Source organism: Mixophyes fleayi, chromosome 4 (genome assembly GCF_038048845.1).
Source record: "Mixophyes fleayi isolate aMixFle1 chromosome 4, aMixFle1.hap1, whole genome shotgun sequence".
Classification (NCBI taxonomy): Eukaryota; Metazoa; Chordata; class Amphibia; order Anura; family Limnodynastidae; genus Mixophyes; species Mixophyes fleayi.
The window spans coordinates 168,010,045-168,033,039 of record NC_134405.1 but is presented as its reverse complement, the minus strand read 5'-3'; the positions used below and the strand labels follow the sequence as shown (position 1 = coordinate 168,033,039).

The window sequence follows — 22,995 nt, the reverse complement described above, 5'->3', positions numbered from 1 at the left end:
GAGGAAGGAAGCATAGTTTTGCTCTGAGTAACAAAACTTTTGATATACTCTTGAATTTCTTCAGGATTATCAAAAATGAGGGGGTTATCTTCTCCTGAGAAAAACTTCATTACTCAAATATGGATTCGCACCCATTTTATATAAAATTGGATGAGTTCATAAGGCCCAATTTGTACTACCTTCAAATGCCATAATCCGCTATCAGAGTATAATCCAGTGGTTCCCAAAGTGTACGCCGCGGCTCTCAGGGGTGCCGTGGCCAGGAAAAAAAACCAAAAACGTACCAATCTGGCGGCGCCCAGGACCCAGCATCCTCCTGAAGGGGCACAGAGTGCGATGGTGAAGGGGCACAGAGTGAGGATGAAGGGGCACAGAGTGTGAGGATGAAGGGGCACAGAGAGTGAGGATGAAGGGGCACAGAGTGTGTGGATGAAGGGGCACAGAGTGTGTGGGTGAAGGGGCACAGAGTTTGTGGGTGAAGGGGCACAGAGTGTGTGGGTGAAGGGGCACAGAGTTTGTGGGCGAAGGGGCACAGAGTGTGTGGGTGAAGGGGCACAGAGTGTGTGGGTGAAGTGGCACAGGGTTTGTGGATGAAGGGGCACAGAGTGTGTGGGTGAAGGGGCACAGAGTTTGTGGGTGAAGGGGCACAGAGTGTGATGGTGAAGGGGCACAGAGTGTGTGGGTGAAGGGGCACAGAGTGTGAGGATGAAGGGGCACAGAGTGAGGATGAAGGGGCACAGAGTGTGAGGATGAAGGGGCACAGTGTGAACATGAAGGGGCACAGTGTGAACGTGAAGGGGCACAGTGTGAACATGAAGGGGCACAGTGTGAACGTGAAGGGACCCAGTGTGATGATTTTTGTACATATTGTTGTTTTATTTTGTTTGATGTTATTCCTCTTAATATTAGCTGTAAATTATTTTTTGACAGAATTATAATTGAAAAAATATATAAAAATATTCTTTTCCCTTGGATTTATGTGTATTATTTTTGCAAACAACTTATTAAGTATTTCTGTCCTCACCTCAAGGATTATTACGTTATTTTGACCCAACTACTTATATAACGGACTGATCTGCAATTATTTTGGAGTGGTGCCTTGAAAAAATTATGAAGACTCTAAGGGTGCCGCAAACTGAAAAAGTTTGGGAACCACTGGTATAATCCCTTTCCTTCTTTCATACTTGTCTATTGTTTGGACATCCCCTCCAGGAGATCCCAAAGTCCCAAAGAATAGGTCTAAGTAATAAATACGGCGGGTCAGGTTATGCGAATTGCATCATCACAGCCCCAGCCCTTCTTTGCACAGCATATTCGGGCAACACGGTGGCTTAGTGGTTAGCACTTCTGCCTCTGGGGTCATGAGTTTGAAGATGGCCTTATCTGTGTGGAGTATGGGTTTCCTCCTGGTGCTTCGGTTTCTTCCTGGGAGCTCTGGTTTTTTCCCACACTCCAATAACATACTTGTAAGTTAATTGGCTGCTATCAAATTGGGCCTAGTATCTCTCTCTCTGTCTGTGTGTATGTTAGGGAGTTTAGACGGCAAACTCCAATGAGGCAGGGACTGATGTGAGTGAATTCTCTCCACAGCACTGCGGAATTAATGTCCCTATATAAATAGCTGATGATGATAGTGATTGTATCATCAAGGCCCCTTGCTTCACTAGAGCACGAAAAGTGGGACCCACAAGTGTGCCATACTTGGTAAATCAGGAGTTTGAATTCTAGTAAGAAAAGGATGCATGCTATAGTTCAGGGAAATCGAGACCACATAGGAGTTCTGTAAAATCCTGCAATATGTATATCAAAGAAAAATAGACATTAAATTTAGCATATATTAAAGAGTGTTTATCACAGAGGATAAACATATGACCAGGACATTAAAAGGCATGGGAAGTAGATGAGGTGATTGAGAGAACCAAAAGTTTGGGAATACTCTGTTTTTTCAATAGACACTAAATTGCAATTTACTGTGCATGGCTTGCTGTTATGTTATATGCAAAGCAGATTACATAACGAGTTCTAGTATCAGAGAGCTGCAGCAAATGGATAGATGGGTGGCAATAGATGCCCAAGAGGCTCCCGAATTTAAGGGAAGCCTCCCGGACTCCTGGGAGAGTAGACCATTCTCCCAGATACTGTATCTCCAGTTGTAAAGAGGGTGGAATGGATGCTGATTTGCATTGTCATTGCCTTAGTCGTCCCCCCCCCCTCACACACACACACAATGACAATATTAGTGGAGAAAGGGCCCATGATGGAGTGAATTGGGTTGTAACATCCCGATAAATTAGCTTGATTGATAATTGGTGGATAACAAGGCCTTTTGATTTACTATTCTATTATCTTTTAAATACATCACTTTTAAATCTGTCTTGAAAATTGGGCCAACCTTTTTAAGCGTAATTTACATTGTGCAGAAGCAAAATTATGATGCAATAACTTGGTTTCACAAATGGAATAGCACACAAAGAAACTTGCAACGTGAAAATCATTGGTTCTCATACCTCTAAACTAGATTAATCTAGTAATTGAATTGATACAGATTTAAAAAAATAATAATATATCCATCATTATGTATTATGTATAAATGCATTTTGATTTGGATGTGAACATTATTTTTTTTTTCTTATTTAGATATCATTACCATAACAAATTTAAGAATAAACTTTACAAAACTTCACACCCTTGGGGATACATTGAGCAATGGATGGCAAAGTGTGCCCCAAGAAAAATATTACTATGCAGTTTATGAAATGATTGTAAGAGGAAACTGCTTTTGCAATGGCCATGCCAGTCAATGTGTCCCTGTGCAGAACATGGGAAGTGACGTGTTCAATCAACCTGGAATGGTAAGACATAAAACCGTTCCTGCATTCTACATTTTAGTGACTACATCTCTTGTGTGTCTGGATTGGATCCTTGAATTGCATATCTGTTAAAAGAATAATTCTTAAATGATCAAATGACAGCCAAATTCCAAAATGCTGCAATATTATATGTGAATCTTATGTCTGTAATGGAAAATATGACATGGTAAACATTTGATGTACTTGATGTTAAACCTTAGATTAACTTGCTTAATATTGCATCCCTTCTTTCAAATTAAATTGCATACTTCAGTCACTTCCTAGATAAGATAATAAGAAAATATGTTTATTTTGCAGTTTCCTAGTTAACAGAAGTGATTTCTGGAGACAGGTAGATTTACACAGAGGGATATAGCCATATAAAGCATTATTAACATGCTCTGCTTTGCAAGTTAAACTTTTATATTAACCCCACTTAAAACCATTACCTAAAAGTGATGGAATGTGTATTAAGCTTTGTGTGAGGGAAGTAATGGAAACATTCCACCACACTTCATACCATTTTAAAACATTTTGACGGTAATTGGGAGATAAATTGAGCTAATCTCAGTTTTAGAGATCACTTTTATCATTTTAAATAGAAGTGCCTTAAAATAGACATTTATGAATATAGAGTTGTAATTGTAAAGCGCTACGGAATTTGCTGGCGCTATATAAATAAATGTTGATGATGATGATGATGAGTTAACTCGAATTTTGTGAATTTAAATGTTATATTTTAACAAGGATTGAGTGGAAAGCTATACTAAGACTCACAGCTCTTTCACACATCGGAACTGCGAAAATGGATAAAACACATGAAAACTAATGAATGCTTTAGTGATGGGATTTTACATTGTTTTCCAGACCCTTTACATGCATAGTGCAATTAACAATACAACCTATCCGGTAGCATGCATTAATGCATGAGAATTAGCTGATGCCACATTTTAGCATTTAAAATGCATTGTTAATATTTTAAAATGCAATGGTGGGACCATGCCCATAAGAAACCATTCATTTAATAGGCCTCAGGCATTTAGTTGATGGCAGAAAAGTGCAATATTAGAGCACAGTACATTTTACATTCATGGTTCACATAGAAACATAATCTTTAAGCTTCAAGGTTGTCTCCTTTTTTAAAAATAGGGATTAAACCAAGACACACAAGTATTTTTCTACTTGCATTAATAAAGAGTGCAAGAAATGTAAAAGTTTTTTCCATGTTCTGTTTTTTTTTAATCCATTTTTCTCAGATTAATATAAAAAAAACAACTTAGAAAAAGTAAAAAAGTCAGGTTGTCACAGAGTAATTTACCGCTGGTCCAAGTGTACCAGTCCTGCAACTTCACACTAATCATATGACATGCAATAATAAGCCAGCAAAGCCTTGAAACACATATATATATATATATATATATATATATATATATATATATATATATATATATATATCTGTATAACACTGACTATGTATAACCCTGTGACAGGTGAAGTTTATATAGGGTTACACTGATCCCTGGGAGAGCGGGGTGTGGGATTCATAGACCCACATTACATCAGGATCAGCAGATCACTCTCAGCTAGACAGGAGTAAGACGGTCACTATCCTGATCCACTATCTACACGTTTCTCTGGACTCTCAGAAACATCAAGAAGTCTGAGATCCAGGGATCATTACAGATAAGCCATATCTGTCTTCTATCTGGTATATATATATTTATATTTATATATATCTTAACTAAAGAATATCTCGTAGAAATAATAAATGTGTTTTGTCTAGGTTCATGGTAAGTGTGTCTGTCAGCACAACACAGATGGCCTAAACTGTGAGAAATGTAAAGAATTTTATAATGATGCACCATGGAGTCCAGCAGTTGGCTTTGAAGACAATGCCTGCAGGAGTGAGTACTGATATGTAGACTCTAATACAGTAGATACTGCCTGCGAAATGTTTGAATTATGCTTGCAGTCTGAGAATAGTAATTCATGTTTAATGCCATATCGATTAGACAATACCAAATCTGGGGATTAATGTGGCCATGTTAACAGGTATTGACATTGTTTATCCAATATTCATTCATAGTCACCTGTACATCTTTATTTCCTTTTTTATATACAAAAAAGTCTTTCTTTTATCAGCTCAGCAAATATTACAAGGTATTGCAATATCAAAACATAAAGAGACCATATTTCCTGTTATAAGAAATAGCACACAGAATATTATGACATACATATTTTTAACAAATCAAGATGCTAACAATTGACAACTGTTAGATAATAAGGGGTGATAGAGAAGAGGTAAAAGGATCACGGTGGGGATTTCCCTTGAGTTAAAAATGTGCATCAAATCAATAGCCCTTCCTGCATTATCCCTGGCCTGATGCCCTGTGATGAATCCCACTTGGTAATAATGAATTCGTATTGGGAAAGTTTGGTTCATCAGATTCACTAGAATTTTCACAAAGAGTTTTGCTTTGTTATTTAGGAGTGAAATGGGTCTGTAGCTGGCACAATTGTGTATGTCCTTACTCTCCAGTTGGATGACAATTTTGTGAGCCTCAAGAATCTTGTTGGGGAGATGCACCATCCCTTGGTGCACTGCATTAAATAATGAGTGCAAATAAGGTTACTGCTTGTGCAAGTACGATTTATAGTACGCAGTTAAGAATCTGCCCGGGCACAGGGTTGATTTATGTGACATTTGGTAATTTTTTAAAATGTAAGATCATATGTTAGTTGAAACTAAAAACAGCAGCGCTGGAGATGACATACCACCAACCTCAATGGTGGTGGTGTGTCATCTCCAGCGCTGCTATTTTTAGTTTCAAGTCTCTTTGTTCAAGAACACACAGGTTCTCTGCAGCTGCAGGAGCTGGCCTACCAGCAAGCCACTACTTAATAATAATCAAAGCCCCAGTGGGGAGCCCAACACTGGTCAGGCAGTGGGAGATTTGAAAACAGCTAGCTTTCCACGGTGTATCAGAGATTTTTAAAAGTTGTGCTTTAAAACAGCTGACTGTTGAACCCATAGAAAGAAAATACACTGTAATGTGATTGGCAAAACTGAAAGCAAGGCAGTGGTTCACGCAGCAGTGATAGTGTATTACACTGGTGACCGCTGCATAATTAACAAGTACCCTTATTATAATAACTATATTGCCTATTTCTGTATAAGGCTTCTTATTTTATTTTCACTGTTAATGGAGTCTGTTTCTATTTTTCAGAATGCAATTGTAATGGACATGCTTATAGATGTCATTTTGACATGTTGGTATATCTGGCGAACAATGGCACCAGTGGTGGTGTGTGTGAGGACTGCCAGCATAATACTAAGGGAAATCAGTGTGATCTGTGCAAGCCATACTTCTACCATGACCCTCGCAAAGACATTTCTGACCCAAATACTTGTATTGGTAAGTTCACGTCTCATATTTCCTGAGAATAATATATGTAAACAATCTATCATACATGTTCAAAATGCTTACAAAGTGATGGCCAAAGGTTTCTGGTCCTTCCCTGCTTTATGAGAACACTGACATCTTTAAACTATCTGTCATTTAATATGTTAAATCAAAAACATAGCTAAAACTATTAACTCGCAACCTTGTTCTTGAGCTAGATTCACATTGAACGTTTTGATCTAGCTTTAAACAATATTTTTTATTCTTACACAGAGTGTAAGATGAGGTCATATACAAATTGTAAAACATACGTTTTCACAATGCAAAACCAGCTTTGGATCCACAGTATCCTCAATATGTCCAGGGCCTGATTAAGTGTTCATGCCAACCAAAGGCTAATATGATTGTATTACCCCCTCACCTTCCATGCTAGGCTAATACCCGATAGGAAAAAACAAACTTGTCCTATGCTGCTGTCATTATAGATGACTTTACCATGGGCATATGTCAGGATTAAATCCTTACTATATTTTTCCTTCATGTTTTCTATTAACTTGGAGGACTACTATTCTCTTATATTTTGAATTTCAGTCTATACCTCTAATCCCAAAAATTTTGCAACCCCCCCCCCCAAAAAAAAGCCTTGTGCCCTAGGCTGCAGCCTAGTCAACCTATTGGATGACCAGGCCCTGAATGTGGCTGAGGGAAGGAGTTTAGCATTCCTTGCAGAGTACAGAGTAGGTGCACCTAATTTGGCTGGGCCGTTTAGTAGCAAGATCTTCTTTTTCAGCCCAAAATTATTTAAATGCGATAAAGAGGTTGAAACTGGGCATTTATAAATGTGCTTTGCTGTGCAGAGGTGCACATGACTATTTCAACTCTGCAAAAGAACTTAAATTTCATATCAGCTCAGAGTTGATGCTCTTATTCTTCCTATAATGTTAATGCAACCTATTTTGCACCTTCATGTTGCACTTTAGCAGCTAAGTACATTTTCAGACACGTTCCAAACAATTTAATAAAAAGCTTAATACACATTCAGATGTGCAATTTGTATTAATTTAAGGCAATGCTGAGTTATACTTTGTTGCAGGCCTTTGTAGTGCAAAGTTATTGATCACATATCTCTGGAACATTTACAAATCCAGTCAGTGTAGAGTACAAGCCTCGTATTTAATGTTTAGTGTGTGTTTCTTCTAAATGTGTGTTTGTTAGAATTGTGTGTTAGAAGAATCATAGTATAGTTTGAGTTATACAGGAGTTAAACAGGAGGTGGAAAGAAGGTAAACAGTTTGTTTGGAAATATTATTAAAAGTGGACAAATTTTAATACTCTCCTGTGAGTCTCTTCTTACCTTCTATCTCTTACTTTGTGTACTGCTTGGATATTCCCGATTAAATTGTTTAAAACCCATGTTTCCTAAAACTGATTTCTAACAATGTTCTTACTTTTATTATTGATGCGCTTTTTGACCTCCCCTTCAACCCATTATAACTCTTTACCTCACACCCCCTCTCCCAGGTACACATTTTTGGTTTTCTGTTTTGTTATTTACTAAAAACCTTTGCACTTTCTAGTAAATGTGCTGTATAATCACTTACCCCTTACTCCCTCTGTCACCACTGCTTAACTATCTCCATATTTACAACTGGCCATCCACTTCCTCGTGTTGGTTGATTCAGCTTCCCCTAGCCAACCTACTTTAAGTGCCTAATATCGAGCCAGCTAACCAACCCCATTTTCCTCTTTGTCACCTTCAATTCACTTCTTTGCTCACTCCCACCAACCCCTCTACCTTCACTGCTAAAGACTTTGCCACTTTCTTCAAAGGCAAAATCGACACCACCCATCAAGAACTCTTCTCCCGTTTGATCCTGCACCCAAACTCAATGTCTCCTTAACTTCCATAACCCCCTCATTTCTTTATCTTCAATTACTGAGGATGAGATTTTCACGCTCTCTCCTCTACTTTCCCTTCAACCTCTTCCTTCGGCCACATTCCTTCCATTCTCTCCACCCACTCCACCCACCCTGATCTTAGTTTACCTCTTTAATCTGTCTCTCTCCACTGGCATTCCCCCTTATCTCTTCAAGGGGAGGTCCAAGGGACAAGTGGGGGGGGGGCATGATAATGTGACCCCCGCTGTGTAATGGTGCAATTTGCATAATTGAACAGTGGGTAGCAGGTTCATGGTGATGCAATTAGCATTAAATCATGTTATCAATGACATGTAGCATCAATCATGTTACCCACTTCAGGAGAAAGTGAAGTGGCATCAGGGAGGGTGGTGTACTCTGCTGGGAGTCAGGAGACAGATAAATAGGGGAAAATGAAATGTTCTGTGGATAATATTTTTCTGGTTCGTAAAAGAGACCAGAGATACACTACTCCATCTTGCCTGCTACCTAACCTTTGCCCTTACTTTGGATACTGTAATTAATTCTGCATGTGGGCAAGTTATTATGGTGCTTGAAATAACTACATGAGCCAAGTAACTGAACAATATATGCCAGTTGTCTCTATACTTTCAAATCACGTTTTGTAAATGGTTCTTTAGTTTATTGGTAGGGAGCATAATAAACTATCAGCAGGTTTTTATTAAATTCTATATCTTGAACGCTCCTGTTTTTCTTGTTTGGATACAAAAAAAATCACTTTAGAACCATCTGTAGAAATTAAAAAAATATATACCAACCTTGAATTGTATGTTTACTCTATAAGTGCATCTGTGATATAGCTTTGTGTGCATTTCATATAGCCTGTGACTGTGATCCGAATGGAACAATAGAGAATGGATTATGTCAGTGTCACACAGACCACAGAAAGGGAATCATTGCTGGGTCGTGCTTATGCAAAGAAAACGCTGAAGGAATTCGCTGTGATCAATGTAAACCTGGCTATTTTGGACTGAGTGCCACAGATCCTGTTGGCTGTCAATGTAAGTAGAGCTCATAATCCCTTAAATATAAAATACTGGAGTAGTGAAGTAAAATATAAACAAAATCAGATAGAATCCAGTGACACTAATTACTCATGGAAGACTGCACTTAAAAAATGACTTTGACAAATTGGCAAACTGTGAACGATACATTTGCCAACAATTGCAATGACCAAGTGTATATTTAAAATTAGAGAAACTGATACATAATGATGGAGGTATGTTATTGTTTTAGACTGTAGCTGCAACCACTTTGGAACTCTGCCGTCCTCAGTGTGTGATGCTTTTACTGGACAGTGCCATTGTCAGAGTCATGCAATGGGTCGGTACTGCGATGAATGTCTTGTAAGTATGAGCATTATTCCATTTTCCATGTCTCGCCCTCATTTTGTCTTTCTTATTCATTTGTGCTGAAAAACTCATAGTACCACAACAGGAAGTGGATAGATTGAGCTCTGTGCTGAAGGATAGCATTATACACAATGTATGCTGTGGGGTTGCAAACCTTAAGGAGACACAACAGTCTGAAGCACCCAGTGAGCAGTTACCTGCTGCTGTACTCAGATCAGGATCCTTTTCATGTCTGAGGACAGTGTTTGAAATGACCTGTAAACTTCATGATTTGCCTAGGAAAGAATGAGTAAAATGTTTGCCCCCCCCATCATCATCATCACCATTTATTTATATAGCGCCACTGATTCCGCAGCGCTGTACAGAGAACTCATTCACATCAGTCCCTGCCCCTTTGGAGCTTACAGTCTAAATTCTCTAATATACACATACAGACAGAGAGAGAGACACTAGGGACAATTTTGATAGCAGCCAATTAAACTACTAGTATTTTTTGGGAGTGTGGGAGGAACCCGGGTCACTCAGAGGAAACTCACTCACACACGCGGAGAACATACAAACTCCACACAGATAAGGCCATGGTCAGGAATTGAACTTATAGCCCCAGCACTGTGAGGCAGAATATATATAATATATATAACCCTGTGACAGGTGAAGTTTATAAAGGGTTACACAGATCCCTGGGAGAGCACGGTGCAGGTTTCATAGACACACATTACATCAGGATCAGCAGATCACTCTCAGCTAGACAGAAGTAAGACTATCACTATCCTGATCCGCTATCTACACATTTCTCTGGATTCTCAGGAATATCAAGAAGTCTGAGTCCAGGAATCATGTCAGATAAGCTATATCTATCTTTTATCTGGTACGCATAAATACATATATGGGGTGTCTTGGTAATTGGGAATCACCCTGAAGCAATATTACACTAGTGTTTTTTCCCATACATTTTTTATACATGGTGGGGAGCCTTGGATAACATCTGGGTACAGTGTGTGAGGTTCACAACTTTAATACACCTAATAAAAAATACATCTGGTACACATATATAATGTCACCTTTATCTATTTTTAGCTACAGTTCCAGAAATACTACACCATTAGGCGCATTGCTCTCCTTCTTTTTTCATAGATATATATAGGAATAGATATAGGGATATATATATATATATATATATATATATATATATATATATATATATATATATACTATAGATAGATAGATAGATAGATAGATAGAGATATACCGATCAGCCACAACATTAACTGACAAGTGTCATGAATAACATTGATTATCTTGTTACAATGACATCTGTCACGGGTTGGGATGTATTAGGCAGCAAGTGACCAGTCAGTTATTCAAGTTAATGTGTTGGAAGCAGAGAAACTGGGCAAGAGTAAGGTTCTGGGCAACTTTGACACGTGCCAAATTGTGATGGTTAGACGACTGGGTCAGATCATCTTCAAAATAGTATGTTTTGTGAGGTGTCCTGGTATGCAGTGGTTAGTACCTACCAAAAGTGGTCCAAGAACAACCAGTGAAACAGCAACAGGGTCATGTGCGCTTAATGCTCGTTGATGCATGTGGGGATCGAAGGCTAGCCCATCTGGTCCAATCACACAGAAGAACTACTATAGCACAAATTGCTGAAAAATTTAATGGCTATGATAGGAAGGTGTCAGAAAACACAGTGTAGCACAGCTTGTTGCTTAGCCGCAGACCGGTCAGAGTGCCCATGCTGATCTCTGTCCACTACCAAAAGCATCTACAAAGGGCACATGAGCACCAGAACTGGACCATGAAGCAATGGAAGAAGGTGGCCTGGTCTGATGAATCACATTTTTTTTCCAGTATGTGGATGCACGTGTGCATGTGCGTCATTTTCCTGGGGAAGAGATGGAAACATGATGCTCTACGGGAAGAAAGCAAGCCAGTGGAGGCAGTGTGATGATCTGGGCAATAGCCTGCTGGGAAACATTGGGTCCTGGAATTTATGTGGATGTTACTTTGACACATGCCACCTACCAAATCTGTCACAATTCAATGATCGGAAAGAATCCTTTTTCCTGAATCTGCTTAGTTTAGCATAATCTACTGGAAGGCGTGGAGTCTAACAACATGAAAGGTGTTCACCAGTGACCCCCGCAAGGGGATATGGACTTAGCCGCTCTCGTGTTGAAGGTCGCGGATCTCCCAGTCGGTGCTAAGTAAAATTCAGTGGAGAGACACCAGAGGTGGAGATAAACACAGAAAAGCGGCGTGCGACCGCGTGACAGGATCTGAATGCAATGACAGGCAAAAGCAGAGTGCACAAAAGTCCTTAGTAGTGCCTGGAAGCACAATAGGATGAGGAGCAGAGTGCAGTAGTCCGCGACTGGTTATTGCTGAGGTGCAGAAGTGCTGATGGCGGGGAAAACTCGATTGAAGTGTAGCAATAAAAGCGTCAGTTTACACAAGAGTCTTTGGTTCTGCTGGGAAGCACAATTGCGGAATCAACAGGGTGAGATAGTCTGCGGTTGATTGTTGCTGAGGTCCAGCAGTTCACACAGAGATCCTTAGAAATGCTGGGAAGCACAGTAACAGGAGTGTCGGGGTGCGATAGTCTGCAGATAGTATTACTGAGGTCCAGGAGTGCTGCCAGCAGGTGGGCTGGATCAGAGAATAGCAATCAGGAAACGACGGGAGTCAGAAAAATCACGTCTGCACAGGTAGAGAGACACAAAAGAACTGACAATCAAATGAATGAATGGGCTGCTTTAAATTCTGTGGCCACCAATGAAAAGAGAAGAGCATGCGCAGACCCAATTCCATCATGGCGCCAGATAGAAGCTGTGGTGCTACACTCCGGGGAGCGGCAGAGACCTGGACAGAAGGTAAGCTGGGACCCGACCGTAAGGCCTGTGATAAAATTATTGTTGCAGACTAAGGACACTCCTTTATGACAACAGTATTTCCCGATGGCAATGGCCTCTTTCAGCAGGATAATGCACCCTGCCATACTGAAAAACTTGTTCCAGAATGGTTTAAGGAACATGACAAAGAGTTAAAGGTGTTGACTTTGCCTCCAAATTCCCCACATCTCAATCCAATCAAACACCTGTGGGATGTGCTTTAAAAACAAGTCCATGGAGGCCCCACTTTGCAACTTACAGGTCTTAAAGGATATGCTGTTAATGTCTTGGTGCCATATACCAGACCTCGACGGGTCAGACCTGTTTTGGTGGCACGAAGGGGACCTACACAATATTAGGCAGGTGGTTATAATGTTGTGACTGATCGGTGTATATACATATACAGCGTCATTGCATGATTTTTACAAATTTTAACAGTGAACTCTGCGCAATTCAATTAAATCATTTGCTCCGAATGTATATTTTGTAAAATGTATTGTTTGCCAAAACATTGTTATGAATTATGCAGCAATCTACTAATGACCTTGAAAAATACACAATATCGTTGTTTTTTAAGACCACATATTTATTAAGTAAAGTAAAATATTTGGGGTTTGGTTTAAAAAGAATTTCACTCAAAGACAGACTATTGTTTCAAGACAACTGATTTATTCATGAAAATTACAAATTTTGGGGGGTTTAACAAAAATAAGTGCATTTTAAAAAATCAGGCACTCCCCTTATGGTTTAAACTTCTGAATGTAAAATCTGATCAGTTTTATTCTACTCCTTACAGTATAAGTAAACACTGGATCCGACTGCTGCTCCTAGGTTAAGACATTTATAAAAGAAGCACATGTACTGTCATCCAATTCCTACCTTACATATAGTTCCAAATACCAGTGCCACACCACATTATCATCATCATCACCATTTATTTATATAGCGCCACTAATTTTGCAGCGCTATACAGAGAACTCATTCACATCAGTCCCTGCCCCATTGGAGCTTACAGTCTAAATTCCCTAACCAACACGCGGACAGACAGAGAGACACACAGAGACAGACTAGGGTCAATTTGTTAGCAGCCAATTAACCTACTAGTATGTTTTTGGAGTGTGGGAGGAAACCGGAGCACCCGGAGGAAACCACGCAAACACAGGGAGAACATACAAACTCCTCACAGATAGGCCACCGTGCTGCCCACGGTGCTTTTAACATTTATTCAATTTAACACCAATAAAACATAAAATTTCAACAGAAGATGGGAGGATCAGCTGACCATAGGCATTAATAATACAAAATCACATGCAGTCATGGGCTACTAACTGTCTTTAAAAATACCATCCTCAAAGGTAGACTGGAGTCGCAATACAATACATCACTTTGGACCTCATTCATTAAAGAACGCAAATGCAGATACTTGCCATATTTAGCATTAAATTGCTGTGCGCATTCCCAGAAAATAAGTATAAGCAAATCATATTTGATTACAAAGGACACTTACATCAGCCTACGATTTCATAAGTGGAACAGGGAGGGAAAGGGCTGTATGCACATAGTCAATGTACAGTCTGCAATACAGTAAAAAAACTAAATTAAATGTGAAAAAAAAAAATGCAAAGACCTCAATCATCCCTAGTGCTGCCAGCCTAGGCTGGTCTAACAAAATCAGGGGGGACAAAAGTATGATGTACCCCTGATTTTACTTTTACCACCACTAGGCTTTCCCAGCTGGGGCTGGTGGCACTATAGCAGTGAAACCTACAGCATGGGGTTCTCCTGCTATAATACCAACATACGGAACCCCTCCCCCTAGGTCTACCCAGCACCATGCTGAAGAGCTCTTTCCATGCTCCTGGGTGGTGGGTGTGAGGTAATAATAAAGAACTACAGGTGCCTGCATGGCCAGCTGCCATTAAATGTCTGGGCTTGCTGGTTCTTGCTATTCTACAATCACCAGCAGACCCATAGGGCCTGATTCATTAAGGATCTTAAATGAGTCTCCTGGACAAAACCATGTTACAATGCAAGGGGTGCAAATGAGTGTTCTGTTTTGCAGTGCATTTTGACATAAGACCATATATGAGGTCTTTCCCTTATGTTATTATCCATAAGGGATCTGTGGAAACGTCAAAATTATAGGGTTATCTAATGAATATGATAAGCCTATTTAGGCAATAATACCCACATAGATTGGATATATTTTATATATATGCTAATCTCTATACAGTCAGTGCATTTTGACATAAGACCATATATGAGGTCTCTTTCGCGGTGCACATTGTCCATCTACTTCATCATTTTGAGTGGGGGTACGATTAAAGCTCAAAAATCCATGAATATCTTCATAATATTCACTCCTTTGATATCTTATTTATGTATGACAGTACGGTACTACATATTTTGAAGCTCCTATCAATCTACTTATATACAAATATACACATTTAGGGGGGACGGCGCGTCCTAGCAGTGTTCCTGCTGGTTTCATCAGTGGACATTTATTCAGGTCATTTTGTTCATTTACACTTTTTAATATTTCCCTATTCTACATGTGATTATATGTTATGACATTATTTTTAATGCATATCAATAACATTTAAGTAAGTTTTATACTATCTCATTATCCTCTGAGTGCCCCAGTAACACACATCTTCGCTTCCAAGCAATTCGTATATGTAGTACTCGGTGTGGGTGCACCAATTCAGGATTGGTGGTTACATAATAAATAGATTACTAATATATTTTGTTTAGACCACGTCCTAGAATATGTTGGATATTCCTGGTGCAATATAGTTTGTTATTTTTGAAATACCTTTCTATCATAGCCAGCATTAACTTTTTCAGTAATTTGCTCTATAGTAGTTCCTCTGTGGGATTAGACCAGGGGGTAAATGTATCAAAGTGCGATTTTGCAACTCCAGCGATTTTCTCGGGAGAGTTGAAACTCGCCGATGTATGAAGCTGAGATTTCATGCAAAATCGCCAGAGTTGTGCTTCTGTCAAAATCGCTGTTTGCAAAATCGCCAGTGATCAAACTCCCGACTGTTTGCCACTGCAGCTATACAGCTCTCAAATGTATGAAGCTGCGAGTTAGCAAACTCAGGAGAGTTTGCTTCAAAACACGCCAGATACAACACGCTGCTTGATAGCAGCGTGTTGTACAAACACATCACTGTAACACTGCCCTGACAGTGTTAAAACTGTAAAGAATGAATAAAAGTTGAAAAAAAAAAAGCGTGAGGTCCCCCCACTATTAATGCTTAACCCTAGTGCTGCCTGACTAGTGCTGGTCCCGTGAAAATCTGGGAAAAATTTTGCGTGGGGTTCCCCCGATTTTCACTTTACCAGCACTAGGCAAACCAGCCAGGGTTGGCGGCACTATAGCAGGGAGACGCGCAGCAGGGGTCCCCCTGCCATAATGACTAACCAACCCTAGACTGTTCAGCGCTGGGCTGGATTCCCTAGGGAGTGGGATCCGCTGAAAAAAACGAGCGCCCCCCCCCCTAGAAAAAACCAGCCCAGTACTGATAGCACTAGGGCTCTTCCTACTACCCCTGGCCTGTATTTACTGTATTACAGGTTACGCAAGTAGCGTAGCGCATGCGCAATATGCTACGTTACTTGCGTAAGCGCTAAATACAGTATTATGTGATTTCCCCACTAGCGTGGGAAAATACTATAATACAGTAGTTAGCTCTTATGCAAATAGTGTAAGAGCATTGCGAAACGGACCTCCTACTAGGTAGGAGGTGTTTGAAGCGGCTCCTGGTTTTTTTTATTTTTATCTTCAATCAAGCCTAAAGAGTCGGGATGTACAAATATATGCCCCTTCTGGGCGAAGAGTTCCTGTTGGAAAAGATTCCCTTATGGAGGTATAAATGGCTGGGACTGGGGCAAGCCGGCAAGATGGATTTACAAATAATAAGTGACATTGGATCAAGAAAGAAGGCATCATTGGTAAGTATTTGTTTTTTTTTTATTTTTAATAAATACTTGTGGTTTAAAAGAGGGTGGTTAGTGTCTTTATTGTGGGTTTTATTATTTTTAATAAATGTATGTGGTTTATAAGAGGGTGTTGTGGCTTTGTAAACTTTTTTCTTTGTGGAACTACAGGGCCCAGCAAGCCAGGGATGTCAGGGCATGTTGGCACTTGTGGTTCTCCAAGTGCCAACATGCCCTGGCTGCCATGGGTATGCTGGTGCTTGTAGTTATACAAGCACCAGCCTGGCCACACTGTTTTTGGCAACCTGGCTGGCTGGGACTTGTAGTTCCACAAACAAAATTGGTGTCAATTTGTTTTTTTACTACTTTACGCCGTATTACCCTACTACCCACAGCCCAGGGGTAGTAGGAAGAGCCCTAGTGCTATCAGCGGACCCCACTCCCTAGGGAATCCAGCCCAGCGCTGAACAGTCTAGGGTTGGTTAGTCATTATGGCAGGGGGACCCCTGCCGCGCGTCTCCCTGCTATAGTGCCGCCAACCCTGGCTGGTTTGCCTAGTGCTGGTAAAGTGAAAATCGGGGGAACCCCACGCAAAATTTTTCCCCGATTTTCACGGGACCAGCACTAGTCAGGCAGCACTAGGGTTAAGCATTAATAGTAGGGGGACCTCACGCTTTTTTTTTTTTCAACTTTTATCTGTTCTTTGACATTTTAACAGCTGCCGGAGCTCTGGCAGCTGTATGACAGGTCAGTGTAACAGTGATGTGTTTACAATTCACTGTTACAACACAGGAGAGTTTGCCAAACACAGGAGAGTTAGTTAAACTCGGGAGTGTTTACATCGCTCAAAATCGCCAGAGATGACCAGCGATTTTGAACATGAGTGTCAAAATCGCAGCTTGATACATTTCCAGTTTTTTTAAAAAAAATTGCGGGTAAACACCCGCGATTTTCCACGATTTAAACACGCTGGCAAACTCGCACTTTGATACATTTACCCCCAGATGGGCTAGCCTTCGGTGCGCATGACCCTGTCACTGGTTCATTGGTTGTCTTTCCTTGGACCACTTTTCGGTAGGTACACCCCACAAGACCTGCAATTTTGGAGAAACTCTGACCCAGTCGTCTAGCCATAACAAATTTGGCCCTTGTCAAAGTAGCTCAGATCCTTACGTTTGTCAATTTTTCCTGCTTCCAACACATCATCTTCAAAAACTGACTGTTCACTTGCTGCCTACCCCTTGACAGATGTCATTGTAACAAGATAATCATTGTTATTCATGACACTTGCCAGTGGTTTTAATGTTGTGGCTGATTGGTGTATATTCCACATTATTGTATTGTATGCTGCAGTGTATTGTATATGTGTCAAAACATCAAGTGCTGTCTATGAAGAATGTACATATACCCGTATTCAACACCGATGTTTCTTTAGATCCACTTGTAGTTGAATGCACAAATTGCATCTGCTTTTTTTTTAGAAAAAAAACTCCCAATATGTTTGTTTTATGTGCCTTAGTGAATCGGGCCCTTTGTGTTTAATCTCTCTGAGATAATCCCTTTAATGGTAATAGCAGATCTTATTATATCCTTCTGGTGGAATCACCAGTATTCAAACATGACACTTCCAAATAGATCTAAATGCAAACCCACTCCTGTGTATCAGTAGAAGTATTGATATGCCTAATCCCTAGCAAATAGGATGCAACACAGCTACCTCCAGCATGCAAACTATAGTAGTGGGACTAGAGTAAGAGAACAGGCCTTTCATATATTTATTGTTTAATGGCTCAACTGTCTCTGCTTCATAATAAATATGTAATTACATAAACTTTCAAATTGAACCTGTAATTATCTTAATGGCAAAGAAAACTCCTGCTGTATATTTTTTTTTGCATAAAACAATCTTATGAGCTGAAAGAAAAGTAAACATTTTTGAGCATCTTCCTGATGTCACCCTGTCTGGACTATCCAGCATTTCCATTACACATCGCAAACAAGAAGAAACACATGCATCATGTATCTGTTAGAGTTAGATGATGTTATGCTCTGGGAAATAATGCCTTCAGCTCTAAATGGTTCAGTTGCAATAAGTGCTTTGTGACCCAGACACTTTGTGACCCAAACATTTTAATAGGTATCGGATCACAGTATAGGACCTTAAGGGAATCCTGATATTCAAGTTTGCTAAGCATATTATTTTGGATCGCGTGTAATACTTTATGTTAGTCTGTAGATGTCAGTAATGTCCCAAAATGCCATCAACAGTCATAGAACTAGCTGAAGACTATATAAAAGCACTGAACAGGGAAGACATCAAACAGGTCCCTCCACATTAGGAATTTCTGTGGACCTCAATTTCAAAGCGTAAAACATCCAAGTTGCCTCACAAAATCCTCTTTGGTGGTGACATGCACCTCGATTTCACCAGGTGCATCTACATTTCCACCAAAGTGCATGGTGGAGAGATGACACTACAGGTCTTTCAGACGATTATCGGGCAAATCCAACTATAAACGACTGTCCGGCCCAATATCATCATCATCACCATTTATTTATATAGCGCCACTGATTTCGCAGCGCTGTACAGAGAACTCACTCACATCAGGCCCTGCCCCATTGGAGCTTACAGTCTAAATTCCCTAACATATACCATACTTACCTACTTTCTTCAGCTCCCTTCCGGGAGCCAGCCAGTGGAGGGGGGCGTGAAGGGGCGGGGTGGCCGAAATCGCGTCATTTCGGCCCCGCCCCCTGTGACGTCATGACGCAAATTGCGTCATTTGACAGCGGGGGCGGGGCCAAACGCCGCGATTCACCGGGAATCGCGGCGTTTGGGATCTAATTCTGCCCACTTCACTAGGAAGTGGGGCACTTCCTAGTGAAGTGGGCAGAATTCGGGAGATTGCCACACTCGCCCGGGAGTCCGGGAGACTCTCACAAAATGCGGGAGTCTCCCGGACATTCCGGGAGAGTTGGCAAGTATGACATATACACACACACAGACACACTAGGGTCAATTTTGATAGCAGCCAATTAACCTACTAGTATGTTTTTGGAGTGTGGGAGGAATCCGAAGCACCCGGAGGAAACCCACGCAAACACGGGGAGAACATACAAACTCCACACAGATAAGGCCATGGATGGGAATTAAACTCATGACCCCAGCGCTGTGAGGCAGAAGTGCTAACCACTTAGCCACCGTGCTGCCCAATATCACATTAGTGTGTACGCTGCAACGATGACCGATTATCGTTCCAAAGCATATTGTATCATTTCATTTGATTTTTAAACCAAACCAAAAATCTTGTTCAATTATGGAACAATGTCATTCCAATTCTGCAGTGTGTATGCACTCATAACTGGCAGTGTCAATATCTATGGATTATGCAAAGTCACAATTTTTTCTGCCGATGGTTATGACAGATGAACAGCATAGATCTGAAGGTAAATCGTGTAAAATGTGTTTAGTGTGTACACATGACTCGGCATGCTGATTGTGTCTTTTATTTTTTTTAAATTGTCTGTAAAATCGTTAAGGATATTGCATCTGGAAAAATTTTCTATAGTGTATGCCCAGCCTAAGACTTGCCATGCAAAAGCTTCTGTATCTGTTTTCTATCTTATTACCTCATTGTGCAGATGGCCTGCTCTGCCTCCTTTACTTCTAATAATGTATTGTGCAGTGCTGACTCCTGATTAGAAGCTGGTGCCATACATAACATCATGAGATTTAGCAGCAGAGTCACAGCAATGAGCTATGCTTTGGCAAGAGAGCTAGGGCCTATCCAATATGCTGACTAGGCTGCAGGCTAGGGTGTAAGGCTTTTGAGGAGAGGTGCAAAATTGTACAAGGAGAGATATAAATTGAGGGGGGGGGGGGGTTTTGAAGAAGCCAGATTTAAATTTAAGGACAAGTTCATTTTTTGACCTAGCGTGTATTACCCTGGCGTGGTAGGTATGGGGGTGCTACGAGTGTATTAGACTAGGGCGGCGTGAACCCTTAATCAGGCCCTGAAGAGTGCATACCAGACATTTGAGGACGAGGGACAGAAAGTGAGCACTACAAATGGCTGAATGAATTTGCCACATTCTGAAGTTTTGTAAGTTTCAAAGATTCGCCATTTATGAACTGGTCCCCAAAAATTTCAAAAATACATAATTCCCACTGGAGAATCACGCCAACTACACTGCATGGACCGCAAATAATCCAATCAGCAACCATCAAAAAGTCAATAGCGTTGTAAAAGGGGTTTATAGCCCCTTAGGTAGCCATTGTTCCTGAATGGTGCTAAGTACAGATACTCGTGCTCGGTTTTCTGAAAACTGAGCCCACCTCAACTTAGGGGATCTGAGCAGGCTCGCAAGCCGGATCGCTACTTTTGCGCATCCTCAATTCTGAATCGAGGCAAAACGTCATTGTTGCGCTGCAGGATCTTGCGGACTTTGGATTCTATAAGTACCTCCCTCACCAGGAGATCCAGCACCATTGTTCACACAAAAACATGGGTAGCAGTATTCTTGTCACTCTCCATTCTCCAGTGCTCATACACAAACAGGAGAGGTAGCAATGTTCTTGTCACTTTACCAAAATTGCCTGGAAATGACTGGAAATTAATGTTATTGGGGTTAAAAATAATGTAGGAACAAAAAAGAGCCAAATTATGTGATTTTAGAAAAAGAATAGGGATTTTAGACAAAAAATAGAGATCAAAACCAAAACACATGAGGGTGGTTTTGCCAAAACCGAAACCAAAACAAGAAGTTAATCCAGATCCAAAACCAAAGCCAAAACCAAAACACGGGGCCCAGTGAACATCTCTAGTGCTAAGGGACAACATCAATGGGTACTCTCTGTGAATGTAAAGATTAGTAACCCAGACTAGTGTACACTCATGTGCACTGTATTTGCTACATAGCTGTGTAAAAAGTACTGCAGCATTGCCTTTCTAATTTATATATTAGCTTGAACTTTCCTTCCACATTTCACTACCTAGCTACAACATACTGACCCCCGCAAAACAACAACTACCTGTGTAGTTGTACAAATAACCAAACAATACATTGTGATAACTACCTGTGTATTTTTTTAAAACCACTGAGTAACACAAAATACTTTTTTTTTACTTTTTATCTGTTGCTTGTTTATTACTGGAACTGTACTGACCCATTAATGCTGGTATATTCCTGGAAATACTAAGTGCTGCCATATTATGGGCGTATCTGCTGCTTGCATGTAAGTAGGAAAACTGCTTCTGCATATCCTGGCCATATATGTTGCCGATTTATTATATATATGTTCCTGTAACTATTCACTGCTGGTATTTTCTGGAACTATTTGCTATATTATTGGGAATAATTGCTGCGGGCATATTATGAGCATTTGTTTTGCTGGAATATTACTGGGAACATTTTCTGCTGATATTATATGGGCATATTTGCTGCTGGAGTTTAATGAATATTAATATAATAAATGGATAACTTCATGGATATATTAGCTTTACTAATGACAGCAGTACAATCCTCATAAGCAATGTATGAAGTAAGAATCCAGGTGTTGCACAAGCAATCCTCCCAAATGATGTCAACTCTCCCTACTTAATTATGGAAATGTCTACTAGTAGATTGGCCACTTCACCCTCTACCAGCTTGGTAGGGAACTGACACATAGTCACCCTACTCCGGTAGGCACACCAAGATATTAGAACCACGGGTTTCTCCTGAAGGAGATAGCACCAAAGGATCAGAGGTTTATGCACAAATTGCTTAAATAAGGTATTCCTCACAATCCTTCCAGCAGAGTTGGTAGAAGCTGAATCTGTTTCACAAGTCTCCCGCATAGAACAACTGTAATCCATGCAGTTCTTTATTTTGAAGTGACCTAAATTCCCACGATGTTGCGGTACACTTTGGGTAGGTATCTTGAAGCTCCAGGATTAGGCACAATTTACCAAGGGGCTGACTGGGGTATTTCTCTTTATTACTTGCAATTTCTTCATGTTCCTCCTGGGCAGGCACCTGGATGTCTGCTGGGATGCTTTAGAAAACAATACACATTCCATCATGGTAATGAAGGAGATAGACCTCCTTGATGATGTGAACCTCCCACAGCTAACCCCTTGCAAGCCTACCATGTAAATGAAGCATCAGCTAACCTGGGCTTCCTGTCTGGGAGAGAAGGAGGGACATAGGGGGATGTAACTGCCATATATGGACTTCCTGCAAAACTGTCTACCTACAGCCTGTCAGAATTACTGGTAACCCACTTGGTTACATTTAAGTGACAATAAAATATCTATATCAATATTACACCAGTTATGCAAAGTAACACAGCATCACATGAATGATACAAATATCAACACTGTAATGTACATACACATGATAATACTCCTAATCGCCCTGGTGATCTGGGGAACATTCAAAAGGGCTTTACAAGGGTAACCCCCTGTCACTGTGTGTAGTGTGGGGTGCAAAGGGTACACAGTGCACCTCCTTCTCAAGCCCTGGCTAGCTGATGGGCATGGGTGTAAATGATTAGGGGGTCCCTGCACATGCAGGTGTTTCTCTGTAGTTAGTGGGACACAGGTAATGTCACTTTGTAATGCAGTGTAAA

General features: G+C 40.5%; 1 protein-coding gene across 1 annotated transcript in view; it reads left to right on the top strand.

Annotated features, from left to right (window-relative positions):
* The window catches only part of LAMB4 (laminin subunit beta 4), a 109,827-nt gene that overhangs the window by 13,943 nt on the left and 72,889 nt on the right, over positions 1 to 22,995 (top strand). The window contains exons 7-11 of the mRNA XM_075205964.1: positions 2,638 to 2,852; positions 4,633 to 4,753; positions 6,077 to 6,265; positions 9,013 to 9,192; positions 9,428 to 9,537. Of these exons, the coding sequence (XP_075062065.1) occupies positions 2,638 to 2,852; positions 4,633 to 4,753; positions 6,077 to 6,265; positions 9,013 to 9,192; positions 9,428 to 9,537 (815 nt within the window). The remainder of the gene's footprint in view (positions 1 to 2,637; positions 2,853 to 4,632; positions 4,754 to 6,076; positions 6,266 to 9,012; positions 9,193 to 9,427; positions 9,538 to 22,995) is intronic.